The following is a 20,295-nucleotide window of genomic DNA, read 5'->3' on the forward strand; positions in this document are numbered from 1 at the left end:
CTGCGCGAACCGTTTCCTCACTCTCGGAATAAATGCACTAAATTTCGCTTTCTCTCATTTATAGAACGTTCAGAGTTGAATTAAATGTTGGCGTCGGAACAGCAGCTAGTGCATACAGTTGCCAATCACTGTACCAAGCAACAAAACGCTCAAATCATTCCAGATTCCAGACCTCATGACAAGCCACTCGAAATGAACGCACTAAATTTCACTTACTCCCATTTATGGGACGTTCAGAGTTGACTTCAATTCCTGGGATTGACGCGAGCGAAAATGTTGGCGTCGAAACAGCTTCGAGTGCAAAGGGTTAATCTTCTACGAAGAAATCAATTGAAAACTAAAATCAAGGAGTTGCCAGTACTAAGTAACGAAAAGCCCCAATCATTCCAAATTCTGAACCACATCCCAAGCCGCTCAAAATAAACGCAGTAAATTTCGCTTTCTCTCATTTATTGAACGTTCAGAGTTGGATTAAATTTCTGGGATTGATGCTTCGAATGCAAAAGGTTAATCTTCTACCTTATCTAGGGCTTATCTGCCATCCGTCCAGTTCTCCCCGGATTTGTCAGGCTGGGGATTTTGTGCGTTTATGAAAACAATGAGTAGCTGCAATTTAAAACAGTCGAGAGAATAAAACAACTTCAGGGTGTCAATATACCATTTTCAGCTTCATAACAATTTTAAAGGAAAGAAACGATTTGTATTTGGCTCCTGTGACTTACAATAATTGACAAAAACAATTTTGCATAAAGATCTGCATAATTATGGTCGCCATCCGTCCGGTTTTCCCCCGATTTGTCCTACTTTGTAATGTGTCCGAGGATGTCCGGGAGGATTTTCTTTACGTTTTCTTTAATTCTTTTTTGGAGTACTGTCTCGGATTTTGTTCAAATTTAAATATGTTGTAGTCTTTAGTGTAGTCTTGTTTCATTTATTATAATTATGAGACTAGAACTAACAAGCCAAACAAAGGAAAAGTCCGGGGTCCTTATGCCGTTCGTCCTGGGTTCGCAATTTTATGGATGGCAGCCCTACCATTATCCAAAAATGATTAAAAACTAGAAAACAGGGAGTCGGCAATCACTCTTTCGCGCGATAAAAACACTGCAATCGTGCCAGAGTCAAAACCACATCCTGAAGCCCCAATTTCCACACGAATCGAGTTCTCTCACCTGAAAATTAGTTCAGCCGCAGTGTTCAAAAATCAAAGAGTGAGAATAGCCGGGTCGGAAAAAGGGTGGAAAAATCAAAGCAAATCGACAAAGGGGCGTAATTTCCATTGTGCCTGGGCGCGGAGCCACCGGAAGGGATTAAGGGGCGAAGCCGAGATGGAGGGTTAAATCGTCGAAACGCGTCGGAGCACAAAGGGGACGAGTGAAAGCCTGTGTTCCCGTAAACAGAGAGTGGCGGGATCGACGAACCGGTCGGTGTGGCGGGGGTTGAAACAGTCGAAAGTGTCTTCATCGCGAAGCACAAAGCGTCTCTCAGGATAAAATGCCATGATTAAAAACTCTCGCCTGGCTCTCGGACACGTGTTTGTACACATGTACGCTCGCCGAGCCTCTTTCCCGCATTGTGCCAGCTTTTCAGCGCCGACGTCAACACCTCCGCCCCCAGCACCCGGCGTTTCTCGCGAAATAAAAGCCAGGCAACGGGAATTGGCAAGGAGGCGCTCAGTGGTCCGGATCAAGAAATTCAGTGACTCTTTGCCCGAAAACGAACTTTCTCGTATCGATATCTAATCAATGAACATTGCCTCTCAAATGTAGACCTCGGAAATGAAGAAAATAGTACAATTTAATAAATATTATAGTTGCAATAAACATGGAAAGTAGGATATTTTAAGAAGAGTATTTTTCACGAGAAAAATTGTTTCTCTTTGATGCGATGCGTATAAAAATTATTTCGATATCTCTTATGGTTCAAAAGTTATAACAAAAAGTCACTGAATTTCTCGATCCAAGTTGGGCATTAATCCATTACAATTTTAATCAAGAATGATTGATTGATGTGTACGGTTAAAAAAGGTGATCATTGAAAAATCGACGATTGATTCAATCAATTGATGAAGTCAAATCGTCAATTGTTGATTAGAAAAAGAAATCATCGAAAAATCGGAGACTGATTTAATCGATTGATGAAATTAATCGTCAATCGTTGATGGATCTTCTGTTCAAGTATGTATCTTCGTTACAAGTACAGTAACGCCTCGATTTATGTAAAACAGATGTACACGGAATTCGATACACACAAAACATGACAGAACTTTGTTGGTTTTGTTTATTATTTGATGGGTTGAGTTCACTGGCATGTTAGTGACACTGTTTTATCGTGTGTTTACTTGTTTAATTTACGATTTAATGACACTTCGATTATACGATCAGATGCGCATTGATATCAACGATTCAACGTGGAAACAAAATAAGAATCTAGAACCATTTCAGATAGTAGAAATTTTGGTTTCTGGTAACATTCCTTGAGAAGAGTGGTTCCCCACAATAACTGGTTTAATCGGAGTCTCCATGGAGCAGTTTTAAACAGTTGTTTCAGTCGTATCCGATGTAAACGATACTCGGATCAGGCCCTGGGGACACTGGAGGGTAAAACAGGGTTGTTGGAAGGAGTAGATTGTATCGCGGACACGGCGCAAACGTTTGAAAACGCCAAAGAACTTCAAAAGAACGTAATCGCGCGGCTGAATGGGCAAAGTTTAACGAGAACAGGGCTACCGGGTATTCAAAGCTGCGGATCTCTTCTAATTCCTTTGGCTCACGAGTTCTTCCGCCGAGTGTTACAGAGACTGAACCGCGTAATCCTTATTTTGTAGAGTAACATGCTTGGTAATCGTCTTCCCGCCACGGTGATAACGTTGAAGAAGGGTTGGAGATATTGTTAGCTTGTGTCTTGTTACCAAGGGTTGACAGAGGACTCATTGTACTGCCAAGAGTATCTGGCTACTGTTGTTGAGCTGTGGAAATGTTAGTTTAACAACGTATGTTGTGTTTCTGAGAGAAACGTTATATTAATAAAGTTTGTGGAAGGAAACAAAATGTAAGGCTGTTGAGCAATTTAATTAAAACAATTCTTGCGATGCTGATGGTATTGTAATAATTCTGTACGTAGTCAATTATGCCTCTAGACTTGTGTGAATTCAAACAATTCTTGTGGTGATAGTTCTGCAGCAACAGTTTTCTAATATGTTGTCGATCATGCTACTCACCCTATATTTTACCCTGATAAAATTCAATCTCCCCAAACACACCCCTGATGAAATTAAAATTAGATTTAGGTTACATGTCTCCCTCGACAACATATTAAAAAACGATCGTGATAAAAAACAGCTTTTGTAAATATCTACCAAGATCCAAATTATGTATAGTCGTCATTAGACAGCGGCTTCTATGCGTTTTTGGCCAAAAATGAGTAGGCGTAATTTAAAGCAGCAAAAAAATTAGAAGAATTTATTGAACAGTTTTATTTCACTCTAGCGACTATCAGTTCAGCTGGAAAATCTTTATTACGCATAAAGATCCGCTGTCTAGTCATTATCGTTTCACCTCTTAGAAGTTCCATCTCACGTAGCTTGAATAAACACCCCGAATCACTACAAATTCTTCGAATGTATAGCGTAGATGTAGCTCCTGACATAACATGTACTCGATTGTAGTTGTCTAGCGCTGAAACACGGATGTCCGAATGTTAACGAGTGAACAGAGTTGTTAGACGGACGTGTCACGTGGTTTTAATTAAGCTACGCGACGTTGGAAGAAGGCGGGCCTCTCTCGACGACGATATTTGCGACGGCCGGGCCGTCGCCTTACGCGCGGATTTAATTATTCTTCGGCGAGACGCGGCGACGTTCGTCCCAATTAATTACTGCCGGTCGCTTAGCCGACTAAAAACGCGCGGCGCGCTTCAAAGGCTAGGGTATGGAAACGGAACCCTTTGCGGTCCCGCATTGTCCCGGTTCACGAGAACAGATCCTCCTTTATTCCGTTTCTTCGTTCGCGCAAGGGTGACGCGGAGTACTCCTTGTCAAAGAAACCTTTTCACAGCAAGCGTAGTTAAATAGTTGCATGGATACCCTAATTAAAAGATAGCCACCGCCGCCGCCGCCGCCGCCGCCGTCAACATGTGACGTTGATGAGCTTATAATCTGAACAGTTGCTTTCTCGATTTCCAGGACAAAATCCCTGTATGTGTGTACATATGTGTGTCTCCTGTATTATATGTATAGTTAGATACAATGACCGTCGTCGTGACTGACTTCTAACAGGTGATCCCTTTAGAATGTAGGTTCCTAGATCCTACATTTAGTCTCTAGATGTCGCAGATGTTAGCGATATCCTCTTGTCACTGTGCGACAGTGTTGCAGCTTCATTGGCTGATCGATGACGTGGACACACGCCGACCTGGCTTTAACTATGTTCACCGTGAGAGTCGTTGTCCGACCTGTCTGATGAGGCTGTTTACGAAACGGTCGATCAATGATCCGAGTTCTCTACATTGACCGATCTGGAGGGCTATTGATCCGGCTCGGAACGAATTTAGATACTGATAGGTGCGATCTATTGACCCTTTGAGATAATGGACGCGGTCACTGTCATTGTCCCGAATAAATACTTCCCCGGACCTTGTAGAAGCATCCCCAATAATTCAATTAATGATTCTTCTGATCCAGAGATTAAAAACCCTGTATCTGCTGATGTAGCACTTTCCAAAGCTGGTGATCTGCAGATCCTCCCAGTCACTAAAACGAAATAGATATTCCACCGATTAATTTATTTCAGAATGAAAGGTACTTGTAGAAGCATCCCCAATAATTAAATCAATGGTTCTTTTGATCCAGAGATTAAAAATTGTGTGTATTTGCCGAGCATAGTTTTCAGAGTTTGAGATGTAGAAAGCGAGATAGATCCCATTAATGAATTCTTTCCAATAGAAATATCGGCAGCGACACGAAAGACCTAATCTTTGGACCTCACAGAACCATGCTTAGTAATTGCACTGTGAGTTTGAGATCTACAGATCCTTGTCAGTGAGCAAAGCAGGTTCCGTCGATCAACAAGACGAAGGAATGGAGTCGTCAGAGGAGAGGAATTCAACCAGGATCCAGGGTCGCTCTCTGTAAAACTAATAAAGTTTTTCTTCGAGCGAATAAACTGCTCCGACGGAGTTTCATGTCTTTTTCATTGCCCCGCCCATTCCCCGTACGTTTTATCCGTCCGTCGTCAGTAATAATCATTCTGATAGCGTATTAACATTCTGTTTATTTCTCCCTAAAGTTTGTCTCTCATATAACGAATCAACTGTGACGTAAGCATGCCGAAGTGCACGCGTCCAGCCCCGTTCATTCGATTAATCTGTTCGAATATTTCGGAGGCACTTTTTCTCCTCCAGAGATGAGATTTGTTCTGTTTTTGAACGGGTGCAGTGAATGAATTTTTTATGGAAGATCGGGGCTGGCCGCGTCGACGGTTAAAAATACGTAAACCGTTAAAAATATCATCGAGTATATCGGTCGTAACAAAACTGGAGGAGATTACAGCGAGTAATAAGACGGAACGACTAAAGTAACGATCAATCGTCGGGACAGGGAGTCGGTACAGATTTCTTTTTGCTCGCAGATCGATCTGCTGGGAACACGTGCGGACAGGTAAGTAATTGCTGCGACGATTATCGTTGATTAACCGGCTGTTAATTAATCCTGCAACGTGCCTGCGTCCGTATGCACGTGTCCGTGGTCCCTATACAAAAGATTAGGAATTGTTCTCCTCAAAGAAGCAACTTTCTTTGCGAAAAAGCCATCCTTTCGCGTCAGTTGCGTTTCCTAGGTCGTATTTTGCGCTGGTTCTTAACGTTAAGCTACGTCCACACTGAAGCAACGTCGAGCAACTTTTTCTCGTCTTTGGTTGCATTCTCCTTTTTTTCACCGATTAAATGACAAATAAGGCAACAAAATGCGACAAAAAGTTGGTCGACGTTGCTTCGGCGTGGACGTAACTTTAGACTGCGGAACTTTATGCGAAATTCTATCAACTTCCAAATTTCGTAGAACAGCGAACAATCTGAATGACAACGTGCAATCCGCAGTCTATTTTTATCTTGTCCGATACAATAATTTCCAAAAATCATTTTTGCCGTTCTTTCGCGACGTCTAAATTTACTATATTTATTTGTCGATGCCTTAAACAGCGAATTAATAATTTCAATAATATAATACTTCGCTGAACCACGTGGAAACCGAACGTGATGATGTTCTAAAAGATCGTCGATTTAATGAAATCCTTTGTCGCGTGAATCTGCCGACAAAATGGCGGATGACGATGGCGAGTAGATTGAAATGGCGGATCGACGATGGCGGAGATAGATCGTTTCAAATGGCGGACGACCAGGTCGACGAGGCGATTCCCCGTTGGAGGGAAGTCGATGATTTCTCTAGCCTCGCCTCCGTCGATCGTTTTTCCTGTGGGATCCAGGCTTCTTACAGGAAGGTGCTCCAGTAGACGACGTTCAGGATCAAGAAGGAGAACGGGAAGAAGAATCTGGAGAACTTGTCGATGTAGATCGCGGTCGCGCGACCCTCGCAGCAGGTGTCGTACTGCACCGTCGCTGGCCTCACTGGACTCCTGCTTCTCTCCGATTCGTTCCTCATTGGCGTCTGTCGAAAGAACGCATAATAATTCATGCTGATCTATTGCTTAAAGTCCACAGGTAATTGTTACATTTTTTAAAATATCTAGAAAATTCGGCTGAAACTCTACGAGTCCAAAGATAGAGAATTTAGCTTCACTAAGTTTTTCTTCTCTATTTTTAACATTGTGCGATACTTGAATATTGTATCCTCACGAACATACCAATAATTTCGATCCAATAGAAAACCTAACTGCTTTCAAGTGCTCGTTAATAAAGAACAACAAGAAATAAATAAAGTCTCCAACGTCTACAATTGTTCCAACATTGTATTTTTTCAACTGACACAATTGACACTTTTTCCCAAGCAAACATCACGAATCAATGCTTCCTGGAGCACGCGAAGCACAGTCCAGGGAGCAGGACAAACAGAGTATCAGGTAAAACAGAACACGTTGCAACATTAATGGCCGCATCGGACCAGTGTTTTCACAGGGAAAAGCTCGATGCCGTTCAATTACGGTATCGCGATACAGAACGATAGCTTTCACTGTTATTGTAGCGTCGTTACGTGACGAAGCAATGGCGTCAATTAGCTTTTAGTCCCAAGGCAACTGCGTCATTAATAGACAGCGGATTTTATGCAGTTGTGATCGAAAATTGTGCTGTTCCAATCATTATACGGATCAATCCCTTGCATAACCAACCGTCACACATTTCAAGTATCCGATCACCGTATCTGTACAAATAAGAATAAATGAAAGAACAATTGTGCACATTTCGAAAAAATGAAGTGGTCTGAACAAGAACTATTGCTTCCAAGAATTAACAAAATTTTTTTTATGTATTATTTGCAGTTAAAAAATGTCTAATTAGTTCCTGTCTATCGCTGTTAATTCTCATTTTTCACAAATATTTGCTATCTAGTCATTGAAACGAGTTCTTCTTTAAAAAGACGATGTGTTCCCTGGAACATTGGACTTGGAAACGATCGACAATTATATTATATTCATATGAATGATTAAACACCAATTTTCCAGTCAACGTTCGCTGTGGTGGATCGAATTCAAGTTTAAAGATTAAAATCTCGGATCTTCGGCTTTTCCATTCGAGTTTCGTGACAGAATCTCACCCCGAATCCTCGTGCACCGGATCCTATACTAAAATTCGAAGTTCTGCGGAACTTTATCGAAACCTTCCCAGGCCCGACGTTTTCCCCGGTGGGTCCGTAAAACCTTCGAAATTCCTTCGTTCTCAAGTCGACTTTCGACGTCCACGCCGTCGATATTAACGACCGGAAGTGGGGCCGACGTCGACGCGAAGTTGCCATGGAGTTTCAGCTCTTTAGAGCCTCGGGACTTCCGCAGTTCCCTCATTTCGACTCGGGAAATGTTTGTTCAAGTGAGAAAAGCGGCGTTTTCACGACCCCGGTCGCTATTCTCCAAGCCACGCAGCCCCATTACGTTCTGCTTCCTATTTGCAGAGCTGTATTACCCCGTAGACACTTTGGGAATACGGTTTGCCAGTTTTCCGAAACCGGATTATTTGCGTAAAGTCGAATTTGAAAACCTTCTTTAGCTACTAGCCATGTGTGTCAATTACTTGATTATTCAGTGAAGAATTAAAATGTTGACTCGATATCGTCTCGGGCTATACTCATTGTCAGTGTAGACAGCACTTTGAAGGGGTCTGTGAAAAAATGTTCTTGCGAAACAATCCATTTTTTAATAAGATACTACATTTTATTTCAGAGCCCATTACCGTTCACAACAGTTTGAGGGGTGATTACTCGTTACTTTCGGAATTTTTAGCAACAGAACGACTGAGTATAAATTTACGAAATTTTCAGGACATTTAGACAGTACTTTAGTGTGTCTGTAGAAAAATGTTCAGGTCGAACAATTCATTTTTCGACAATCTGCGACTCCTCCACTTCTTGCCCGCCACAAAATTAATGTAATAAAATTGTGAAACTGTCCCGACTGCAATTCCCTCGCGTTAATAAACAATGGCGGCAGAAATGTCGCTAAATAATCTCTCGAACACTCTCCAGAGTCCCCTCGAAGACCACGCGTACCCGTCAAGCAATCGTGGGAGTGCAATTCGAAAATAATGGAATTACCAAGGCATATGAAACATACGTCAAACAAGCTCAGTACATTCTGCATTTTTCGAGGCGGTACTTCCTGGTAAATCGCAGCTGCTTTTCGTCGGCTAAAATCGCCGAGACGGAATTCGCCATTCGGATACAGAGGCATGCGGCGAACTATTTGCGCGTGTTACCAAATATTCCCGCGTTTACCCGGGAATTTACACGGCTAGGAACATGAAGAATTCAAAGGCGAATGCGAGCGGCACGTCGTTAATTAAGCATCGAGCCTCTTTACGAACGACAAACGTTCCCTACCTAAATATTAACGTGCTAATCGCGGGCTTGATTACCAGAATATTTATCCTCCGGGAAAAGCCGGCCGATCGACTAGCTTCTCTTTCACTTATTACTCGACCGAGCACGTTTATAACCTCGACTAACCCGCGAAACGATGTGTCAACATCCTAATTTCTAAGAGAAATTCGGGCGAAATGGTTCCTCTTTGGGAATTTCCAGTGGCCAAATTTTAGACTGGTTTCAGGAGGCTGTAAAAAAATGTTCAGCTCAAACAATTCATTTTTTAAACAAGATCTAGCATTTACTTGGAGAGACTGTTTTTCTTTCGTAGCTGATTAAGGGGTTAAGTATTCGTGTATAAAAGAGGTTGTCTTTGGGAATCTCTAGAGAATTTAAATGCTTTTTACTTCTAGAACATTTAGACAATAGTTCGAAGAGTCTAAAATATTCATTTGTTCAGGAACTATAACATTTACAAAGGGGTTGGTTATTCATTTGGTAAAAGGGACCCTCTATAACCATTGTTACGTTCATCTACACTCGCACAGTAATTTACAGAATGTACAGAAAAATGTTCAGCTCGGAAGGTTCATTTTTTAATAAAATACAAACGATTTTAGTGTAAAAAAAAAGTAGTGGTTCCACATCTACTACAGGTTATAAACAATTCTAAAATTGCTCTAAGATCTTAGAAAGAAGATCAATCTTATGACACACGATCCCAGAGTCAATTTCCGACGACGATAAAGCCGCGGGAAAAGTTCTCGAACACCCCGGATCCCCGAAATTCCCATAAATTGCGACTTTCAATTTCGTCGAGCGCCGCGCGTTATTTGATCTTTAAAGTCTTCGCGCCGGTGAAATCGCAAGAGTTCATAGCTCGGATGTGTTAATTAAACTTGTCGCGCGTTTAAGCCGGCGATGTCGGTGTCCTAACTGTGTCAGGTGTTATTAGAGCTTCAGCTGTACCGGGTGTTCGCGAATTTCCACGCTGGAAACCGCGTTTCCGTCGGAAACGACGAGATCCTGGTGTGTTCCGGAGCGATTTGACGAAGAATTCGTTTCCGGACGACGTGCCACGTGAAATAGGAGCCACGATGCGTCTTCCGCGGTTTCCTGCACATTTTTCTCGACCGGTGCAGCCGGCGGAATTTCGACCGTGGTGGCGCTATCAATTTTTTAGCGGGCGCAGTTATTCGTAGACGTGGAAAACCGCCTGTTATTTTATTTATTGCTGCGGCCCGTGTGCGCGACGCTTCGAAACATTTAGTCGGGCGCTAATTGTAAGTTCGAGATGTATAATTCTCTGGCTGAATGCGAAACGAACTTCCCCTCGGACTCGACCGCCGCATCAATTATAAACGACGCCGTCTAAAACGGACCGGTCTCTCCCTTTCGGAGACATTCCGTATTTTTACCCGCCTCTATCGCGGTCACCAACGGCTGAAAATACGCCGGCGATCTTCCTGTCTACTCCAAGGGCCGGTTCCGACGGTAATTAACGAGGTTGCGAATTCATCGCAGACATCGGACCCGAAAAAACCGCCGATTTTTATCCGAACAACCACCCATTATTTTTTAACATACAGACAACCAGGATCGTCGTTGCAAAATTGTATAACGATTAATGAATTCGTCAGTTTCGTTTAAAGTCCGTAAGGGTTGAATGAGACGACCTGAAGGTGCAAAGACTTTTAGAATTTTTATTTTGGAAGAAGTAATTGAAAAAATGATCATAAGGGTTCTATGTATTAGGTGAACATTAATTCTCACTTTGAACTCGTCGATGGCTTCCCTGAGGTCCTCGTCGGAGTATCCCTTCATGGCCTTGGTGGCGACCGGTCCCATGTAGTTGTTGACAACGGCGAATTCCATCAGCGAGAGGAACACGAACACGCTGCACGAGGACATCCACACGTCGATGGCCTTCACGTACGAAACCGGCGGCAGTGATTGCTGGGACTGCGTGTTCTGAGTCGCTGCGGAAAAACGGAAGCGTTTCTCGGTCAATGGCTGGCCATAGTGTGGCTGGTCATAGTGTTCGTTCGTTCGTCAGGTTCTTCGATTCGCATGCGAGATCGCTCTGACCCGTGCTAATATTGAATCGTCGTCCCACGGTTCACCGGATCTTCCCCCCCCCTTTCCCTCTATCTCTCTCTCTCTACGTCTGATTTACTTTCAGTTACGTCACGACCGCATTGCTGTTCCCGCTGACTACTAACTTACCCTAAACGCAACTTCTGAATTGCCTGACCAGTCTGTTTTCTATCCTCCGCAAGGGAGATTGTTCGAGGACCTTGGACCAGATAGTTTGTTGAAGAGCTGCTTCAATTTTAGTAAGGCGGATGCATTTCATGATTTTATGGCAGCCATGCCTGCGGTATAAATTCTGGTGCAGCCATTTTTGAACATATTTGTTGAACTATTTCTTTGAATTGAATGTTGAGATTCTTACTGAATCCGACACTTCGCAATTTGAACTTGAAATTGGGAAATGTTAAATTTAGATTGTTTGTAACTCTCAATCCGAAGGGTAGCAGTGTTCCCTACTAGTGCAACTGTAGATTTTCTGGATTTATAGAAGTAGAAATGAACATGTATATTATTAATTTCTTTCAAAACTGTAATAAAATTCTATTTTGTTGTGGTCGGTATATGGCCATCGAGAAACACATAAGCATACACTGAATATAAAATTTCTATTCTTTTAAAGAAATTACGGATGACAGTTCTAATAAAATTGTAACCGTGAAATAAATCGTAGTGCAAGGAGTTAACAAAGTATCAAGACACAATGTGCTCAGCACTTCCTTACAGAGGATGCAAACGAGCACCGATCGGTGCACCCTCGACCCCGGGCTCACATTTACAAAAACCCTGGCAGTCGCATCTCTCCGATGCACCTTTCAGAAGACAGTCCATCTGGAACCATTGAATTTGACTCGTTTTCCTTCCACCCCGAGCCTTTTTACACCGTGTCCTATTTGCTATGGAGCAGCCTGTACACGGTTCGCATGAATGGGACACGCGCAGCCACGCGGGATACAATGACGGAGCGAGTCAATACAGAGGTAAAGGAAGAAAGACAGGAAGTAAAGGAGAGAAAGAGAGCGGTGGGGGTCGAAGGGGGGAGGGGACAGGTTCCTTGAAACCGATCAAAAGACACCTCGTTATCCCGTCTCGTCTCGAAAAACGAAACTACGTCCTCTTCCCAGTTGCCCCTCCCATCTCTCTTCCGATTGAAGAACAGCTGGGACCGCCCCCGAAATGGCTCTCTCTCTCTCTCTTCCGCCGGTTTCCAGAATGCAGTTGCAGTGACGACGACCTTACCGAGGGTCAGCAGTGACGTCATGCCGGAGGGTGACCCGGGGATCGCCGCGGGTTTGATCCAGATCGCGCGCGATCCAGGACATGAACGGGGACGACGGTGTCTGTGCGTGTTCCCATGCATCCGAAACGCGTGCATGCACATATGTACGTGTGGAACAGGTGATAGACCAGTCGACCGTGATTTAATCACCCAAATCAGGCTATCTAAACACACTATAAAGTGTTCTTAACTCACCGGCCTCCCCTCCCCCTATACATCCTTGACTCGATTTCTGGCTCGGTGAATCTTTGCCCGTGATAGGTCTCCGAGCCACTCGTGAAATTGAACCCTTCCATGCTGTTCAAACATGTTCAGAGACATGATCCCAGAATCATAATTCATCTACTTTCCTGCTTTACACTCTTCTACGCCTGCGAAGTTCCATAATATTTGAGCAATTTGTTTGACGGAATACACGATGGATAGATGTAACTATAGACGCTGATCGCTCGTTTCATATGGAATACATTAAATATTTATTTCGAATAATTTAAGACAGAGGATCCAGAAAGTATGTATTCGAACACATCTCCGATTCATGGAAAATTGTCGACGTTTAAGCTGTGATAATTTCGTTTAAAAAAATGATAAAGCAACGCCTTTTTTAAGATAATAAAAATAGCCGAAAATTGTGAATAAATGACGAGCTTTGTCTCCCGGAATAGCCATTACGAAACCATCTATCCCGGTCTATACTAGCGGTGTTAATTAGCAGCCGGAGGGGTTGAAAGTGCAGTCTCGTAATTTTTACGAGTTCGCGTGGCCCCGGCATTGAACGTGGCTTGCAGTGAGAGAGAGAGAGAGAGAGAGAGAGAGAGAGAGAGAGAGAGAGAGAGAGAGAGAGAGAGAGAGAGAGAGAGAGAGAGAGAGAGAGAGAGAGAGAGAGAGAGATAGAGCGAGAGAGTAAGAGTGAGAGCAAGAGCTAGTAAGAGGTTCGTATTCGCAGGCGTTGGCTAATTAATTTTCTGAATTTACCGAGGGTGAGCAGCGAGGTGACGCCCAGGGTGACTCTGGCCGGGATCGCCTCGGGCTTGATCCAGAACGCGATCCAGGACATGACCACGATCAGGGCGGACGGTATGTACGTGTGGAACAGGTGATAGCCGAGCCGGCGCCGCAGATTGAACACGATCTGTATGCACGTGAAGTTCCCGGTGGAGTACTCGATCGTGCAGTCGGTCGTGTAATTGTTCGAGATGTCGAGCTGCGGCAGCTCGATCTCCGGGTTCACCACCAGCGGGTCCGTCATGTTCCAGATGAACACCAGGTCCTGAGTCGTGTGTGACACTGAAACCGAGAAAGCAATTTCACGCGTCATCACCTCGCGCGGAAAACACCTGCACGCACGGGTTAATCCCTTAACTGGACTCGGTTTCGACGAAGACCATAAGGGCTGTTTCACCTTCCCTTTCGCGCGGAAGTCGTGTCGCGATGATGCAACAGAGACCTCGGAAAGCCGACTCGGTCGGAGAATGCACCTCTCGAGACATAACTTTTTAATCGTTGACTGTATTAATTGTATAATATTAACTTCAATCGTTTTCTTCGACAGTGAAAATCTGAGATCGGGCACTCGATCGGTGCTGGTAAGTTTAATGTTAATAAGCTAGCTATTACTGCGGGTGTACGATATGTAAAAATAAATTTTGCCCTGAATAAGTTTGTACAATTCAATGAGAATGCAGTCTCGTTGGTGAGTAAAACGTAAAAGTAATGAAAAAATAGTAACAAGAATAAAAAACAAAGTAAAGTGAACGAAAAGATCTACTGAAAATTGAAAATGCTCACACCTATTATTATTTCACGATAAATTATGAATAATATTATTAGGTTGTAAAGAAAGAAATCCAGGATTTATGTTCCTTTGTTTTTATTGCAGTTTTATACCAATAAATATTTACCTTGATAAATCATTTGGCTTTTATTTCAGGATGCCGAAACGCGATTTTCGCATTATTTTTTTCTACGAGCACTGTGCATTCGTTGACACTTCCTTCACCCTATACTTCGTTGATATTCCGAGCCGCTTGAGCGGCACTTCGGCCTAGCATGAACTCATAGAAAAAAATAATGCGAAAATCGCGTTTTGATATCCTGAAACAAAAGCCAAATAATTTAATATAAATTTAAATAAAATTGAATATCTAAAGCATAATTAAATAAAGCGTAAAACAAGCTTTAAAATGACGTATTACTCATTAAATTAAGGTAAATATTTATTGGTATAAAATTGCAATTAAAACGAAGTAACAAAAATTCTGCATTTCTTTCTTCGCAACCTAATAAAATAAAGTTCGATCGAAGCACGATACCGCAGTAATCGATAAAGTTACCCTGCGTCAAATATCAACACTTCCTGTCAGAATGTTTTCGAATAAAATGTATATTATACAGACTTTGACGCAGCGTAATTACAAGCGAGCCAAATTCAGGGTAATATTTCGTAGGAACAGGCGACCACGGAAATTTGTCATAATTTCATCGCACGGTGTATGCACTGGCGTAGATCAACGTTAACCAGGAATGGATACAAACGCGGGCCGACGCAACGGTCGGCCAGGAGCCCCGATTAAATCTGGCTTTAATGAATTCGCGTGGCCCGGATTTGCGGACGAAGAATTTATGGGAGCCTAGCTATTTTGACAGGTGCGGCTCAAACGTACGCGAGTCTCCCGCGTCTCCGCGGGTCGATCGATACTTACGGCTCTCGATCATCATCGAGCAGATCTGCGTGTCGTGCGGATACGACTCAAACTTCATCGCGCAAGACAGCACTAGAGTTAATCTGAAACAGAGGTACGATCATCCCATATCAATATCCCATCCTCTGTCAACCTGCAAACTTTCTTCTCAAAATCGCTATTATCTCAGCCCTAACGAAACTTTTCAATAAAATTCAAACCATCCATTTCAACCTTTGACGTTTCCAATTTTTATTCTGCAAGTTGCTCTTTTATTTCTAGTGTGATTGCATCGACCTATAAAACAATATAAACTGTACGAACCTTTTTCAGAGATTGACCAGGTTATAACTTCGTAAATGTTCCACAAAATTGTTTCTAAATACTCTGGTTATTTCTTTGAATATGATTGAATATACAGGGGGGGGGGGGAATGGAAGCTTGAATGGTGCCCGAGAAAATAAATAAGTATACTGCGGATCTTTATGCAAAATAAAAATGGTTTGCACTAATTACAAGCAAGGGGAGCCAAGCAAAAGTCCTTTTTACCACGTTTTTATTAGCTCGCTTTCTTGTCTGTTTGTTTGTCTGTTCGGTACAAATTTTGCAATTGATTTTAAACTAACTTCCCCGATGAGCCAGATACTTGAAATTTTGTGACCGATTGTACCTGAACGTGTTTTGACAAACACTTAAATCCAAATCCACATATAAATTCTATAAATCGCATTATTGCAAACTCTAACACACTATATAATATGTAGTATTGATTTTTTTAATGGGTCGTTACACACATTCAAAGGAAAATAACGCACGATTATCTGATGATACCATACCTGCGTGTTCCAACAGTTTTTGTGCATGTCCCCTCTTAGTTAATTTACGTTAATTCTTTTTTATTCTATTGTAAACATTCGTGTAAAAGGACTTCGATCCGTTTGTAATAAAAACAATGGTGATAGTGATAAAATGTTTTTAATCCGTCCACTGGATTAAATTGCACCCACTCATTTTTCTCATAAATGCATAAAATCCTGCAGTCTAGAAACAAGTTTCTCGTTGATGAGAATTGGAATTAATGAAATGCTAATAATCCGCTAAATGTCGCGGAACGTTCTCAATTTTGCGGGGCATTATGTGAAGAGGACGGGATACATTGAGGATACAGGCGAGCTCGATGGGGAAATTGCATTTTTCATTAATCAAGGAGGACCCTTACTTTGACATGTAAAGCAGGGTCTTGTCGTGGTAGAGCCAGAGGTAATGGTTCGGTATCGACATCTCGTGGAAGGTGACCTTCTTCGCGTTTTTGAAGAAGCAGTCCGGCCTCCAGATATTGTGCAGCCAGTCCACGTCCAGTATCCTGTACTCCTCGGACATGTTCTCAGGAAGTCGGAGCCGAGAGTCCCGCCAGCTTTGAGCCAGGAATATGTCGGCGACGTACGTCTGAAACACGGTCGACTTTATCACTGCTTTCGTAGATGGTGTACCTGTCACTCTGGGCTGCAGATTTTATTTTCTTTTCGCTGCAGCTTTCAATTTTTTGCACTCTATTTCTAAACTTCATTTCTATATTATCTGGAGAATTTGTTTTCTCATTCTATAAGTGTAACTTCTATATTTAATTTCTTTCATTTCATTCTAGCTTTCGTCCTTATATTGTATTTCCAGTTCTCAATTCAATCTTTCATTCATAGCTTTCCTACATTTGATTCAATAGATCTTATTGTCTCCTTTTTTGGTGTAACTTTTACTTTTATACTTAATTTGTTTATTTTTGTTTGTGACTTTTATCCCTACATTGTATTCCTAGTTTTCCTAGTTATTCCTATCTTTCATTAATAGCTTTCTTGTATTTCATTCGATAGATTTGATTTTCTCGTTTCTTTTTGGTGTAACTTTTACTTGAATGTTTAAACTGTTTATTTTTGTTCGTGGCTTTTACGCCGACACTGTGTTTCCAGTATCCATTTCTGTCTTTCATTTGTAGCTTCTTTTTTTATACATACTTTATTCACGGTTTCCGTTTCTACATTTTATTTATTTATTTTTAGGTACAGTTTTCGCTTTTAAACCGTATATTTTTACCTTTTCTGTCTACCCGTTTTTGATAGCTTTTATTTTTGTATTTTAACCGTAACTTCAATTCCTGTGTCGTGTTTCTATTCTTTATTTGTATATTTCGTTTATAACTTGGACTTGTATATTTTATTTCTTCGTTTTTATCTCGTCCCGTAAAATTCAGCCCGGGGAAGTGTGTATAAAAGGTTTCATTTTATTTTTATGTTTTTCAGAGTAGTTTAGAACACTTAACGAAAAGCTAATCCATACTTTTTAATTATGTCTCAAAAGCATGTCTCTATATATTCATCTGCTAAAATTGAGACTGAATAGAAGTTTATTTTCTGTGTTATAATCTTGTTTACAAGAATAGTAAAATTGCTGCATCTTCACATTTATTTCACAACTTTATGTTGTATTTTATGGTGTTCTTCGCAACGTCAGTGACGTAGAAATTCCTACTACTTTGTATCAAAATTCGATCGCGTACAAAACATAAAAATTTGCAGTTTAATAATTACAGCATCCGTGATTGATGGTCTTTAATAATTTCCGCATCATCGCATTTTTATGCAATGTCTTTACTTTATTTTGTGTGTTTATGGTCTTTTTTACAACGCCAGGAATATAAAAATTCCTTTTACTTGGCATGAAATTTATTTTATGGAATAAAATAACGATGAAACTGGCGGTTTCGTGAAGGGAGCCTCAGCGATAAATGGTCTTTAATCATTTTCAATATAAAATCGTTGTGTCATCATATTTTTGCGGAAATATATGCCTTTATAAATTTACTTTATACGCTATAATCTTCTTTACACCTTCACTAATATAGAAATTCTTCTGATCTTACACAAAATTTATTTTATCGCGCTCGAGCCGTAAAATTCGCAGTTTAATTAATGAACGCCAGCGATAGATGGTCTTTAATCATTTGCAAGATAAAATCGTTCCGCCATCATATTTTTATGCATATCCCTAGCTTCACAAATTTATCTTGCATGTTACTGTCTTCTTTGCACCATCATAAATATTAAAACCTTTTTGCTTCACAGAAAATTAATTTCACCGCGACCGAAACCATGAAATTCGCAGTGTAATGAAGACAGCATCGGCGATAAATAGTCCCCAATAATTTTCAAGATAAAATTGTTGTATCATCGTATTGATTTTCCAGGCTCGCAGCTGCTCTAGTCTTAATTTCCATCCTCCCGGACCGTTTGCACCCTCTTTCCCATTTTCGCCGGCGGGCGTTATTTAATTTTAATTGCCCCCGCGGCAACAAAAAGTTCCTCAGCGGGGGCGGCGCGGCAACTTGCGATAAAAGCGCCTAAAAAGCGTTCACCGAACGGTGGTCTTCTAATTTGCATTCACATTAGCGCTTTTCCAGGTGGTTTCGCGGGTTCTCAGCTCTGAAAACGCTTCCGCGAACGAGATTACCGTATTCCGAGAGCTTCATTTTTCTTTATCTCTCGGCCAAGCTGAAAGAATAACCCGCTATGATAAATACACGCTTGTAAATCCCGCGTCGTGGACGAAACGCGCCTTTAACTTCTCGGGATTTTTATGGTCGTCGAGAAGCGGACATTTTTCAGGATTTTCAGGATGCACAGAGCTTTTAAATATATAAACATTAAATCAATTGTTTTTAAACGCAGATCATATCGCTTAGAATCTTTCTCTTACATTATGTCTCGTGGATTTTTAACGGCTTCTCACATTTCGTTTTAATTTATCATGTGTAAACTTATCGTTTAAAATTCGTGTAACTTGAAGCTTGTCTTTCTCAAGAAGGCAAGATTAATTCTGCAGCAGGTTGCCCTCGCGAAAAGTGCATCTGATTTTTAAATGGCGTCTTTTGTGCATTTTGTAAGATCCTCGGGGACTTTCAGCACCGAGGTTCAGTTTGTTTATTCACTTTTCGAACGAGAAAGTATTCAATCTTACAGTTTTCACTGGTAAAATGTACATCCCGTTTTCACACACGTCATTCAGTCGTAACTGGAACCTAGATCGGTTTCAAATACGTTCGTACATCAGTATCTTGACAACAAGCATGTATGACGCACGCAACGCACGCGTGTCGCACATTTATCGTAAATTAATTTTCCCCAAAGCAAGTGAGTGTGTCTTTATGAAAAATTTTTCTTACATTCAATCATTCAATATTTCTGTTTTTTCAAAATTACTATAACATATTTAATTTACAATGCGATCAAGATATATTAATAAACGATTTTATGTTCCTCTCCAGGAGAACATGAAGAATTTCTTTATGAACACAAAAATAATACCTGGACATATTGCGAAATAAGTTTGAGCCAGTTTCATAGAATATTGCCGCAATGATGGCGTTTGATTTAGGTGAAATTACCATGGACTCCTCATTTATGGAGTCGAGGCTGAGCACCGTGACATGGAAGTAGACAATGGTCGGCTGTCCCAGGAACTTCGGCGCCCTGTGCTTGTCATACTGCTTCGGGTTCAAGGGCAGGATGTCCCTCAGCGACAAAGAGGCCTCCTTTCTGCCATACTCTTCGAGGTCCGACTCCCTGAAAGAAAGCAGACGCGAGGAGAAACGAGCCTGACCACGGAACCCGCGCCATTTTCCCTGCAGTTCGAGAACTCTTGTTCAGAAACCATCGTGTCGTCCCAAACATCGTCTACGAATTAACCACCGAATACTAAACGCGACCGATTTACATTATTCTACATATAATTACGAAGAGATCGAACTCGGTTAGATTTCCTACGATTTTTATGTACTTGATTATGGGTCATTAAACGAATTCCTCGTTGCGTATAAATTAATTCGTGGCATACATTGCAACTTTATTTTGTATTTCAATGATTGATGGAGAGATTGCGAATTTTTATGCGGAATAAAAATTGCTGGAAATTTATATCTCCTTCTACCGGTTTCATTAAATTCTCCGAAATGTGTAGAAATTCTTTTAATCCTTCTGAAAATTACACCAATTCATTTCTGCCATAAACGCATAAAATCCGCAGTCTCTTACTGGAGATTATTTTGGAGAGTTGCGTGTGCTCTAATTGTTTATAAGTAATCAATAATTTCACCACGGGCTACGAATTAATTTGTACTCCAAATACATGTGGTTTGGAAAGATTGGATGACCGCGTGTTAAAATTGAAGCGAG

At 41.4% G+C, this 20,295-nt stretch overlaps 1 protein-coding gene across 4 annotated transcripts in view; it reads right to left on the reverse strand.

Annotated features, from left to right (window-relative positions):
- Positions 1–6,351: 6,351 nt before the first annotated feature.
- Positions 6,352–20,295, reverse strand: part of Hiscl1 (Histamine-gated chloride channel subunit 1) — a 30,054-nt gene continuing 16,110 nt past the window's right edge. For 2 of the 4 annotated variants that reach the window (XM_076423712.1, XM_076423713.1), the window contains exons 3-8: positions 19,509–19,686; positions 16,293–16,519; positions 15,095–15,177; positions 13,368–13,679; positions 10,796–11,001; positions 6,352–6,661 (exon numbers count right to left, since the gene is read on the reverse strand). In XM_076423712.1, coding sequence (XP_076279827.1) covers positions 6,485–6,661; positions 10,796–11,001; positions 13,368–13,679; positions 15,095–15,177; positions 16,293–16,519; positions 19,509–19,686 — 1,183 coding nt within the window. In that variant the 3' untranslated portion in view covers positions 6,352–6,484. Of the gene's footprint in view, positions 11,002–13,367; positions 13,680–15,094; positions 15,178–16,292; positions 16,520–19,508; positions 19,687–20,295 lie in introns of all 4 variants that reach the window. The other 2 variants (XM_076423710.1, XM_076423711.1) reach the window with 1 other exon arrangement.

Source organism: Lasioglossum baleicum, chromosome 5 (genome assembly GCF_051020765.1).
Source record: "Lasioglossum baleicum chromosome 5, iyLasBale1, whole genome shotgun sequence".
Lineage (NCBI taxonomy): Eukaryota > Metazoa > Arthropoda > Insecta > Hymenoptera > Halictidae > Lasioglossum > Lasioglossum baleicum.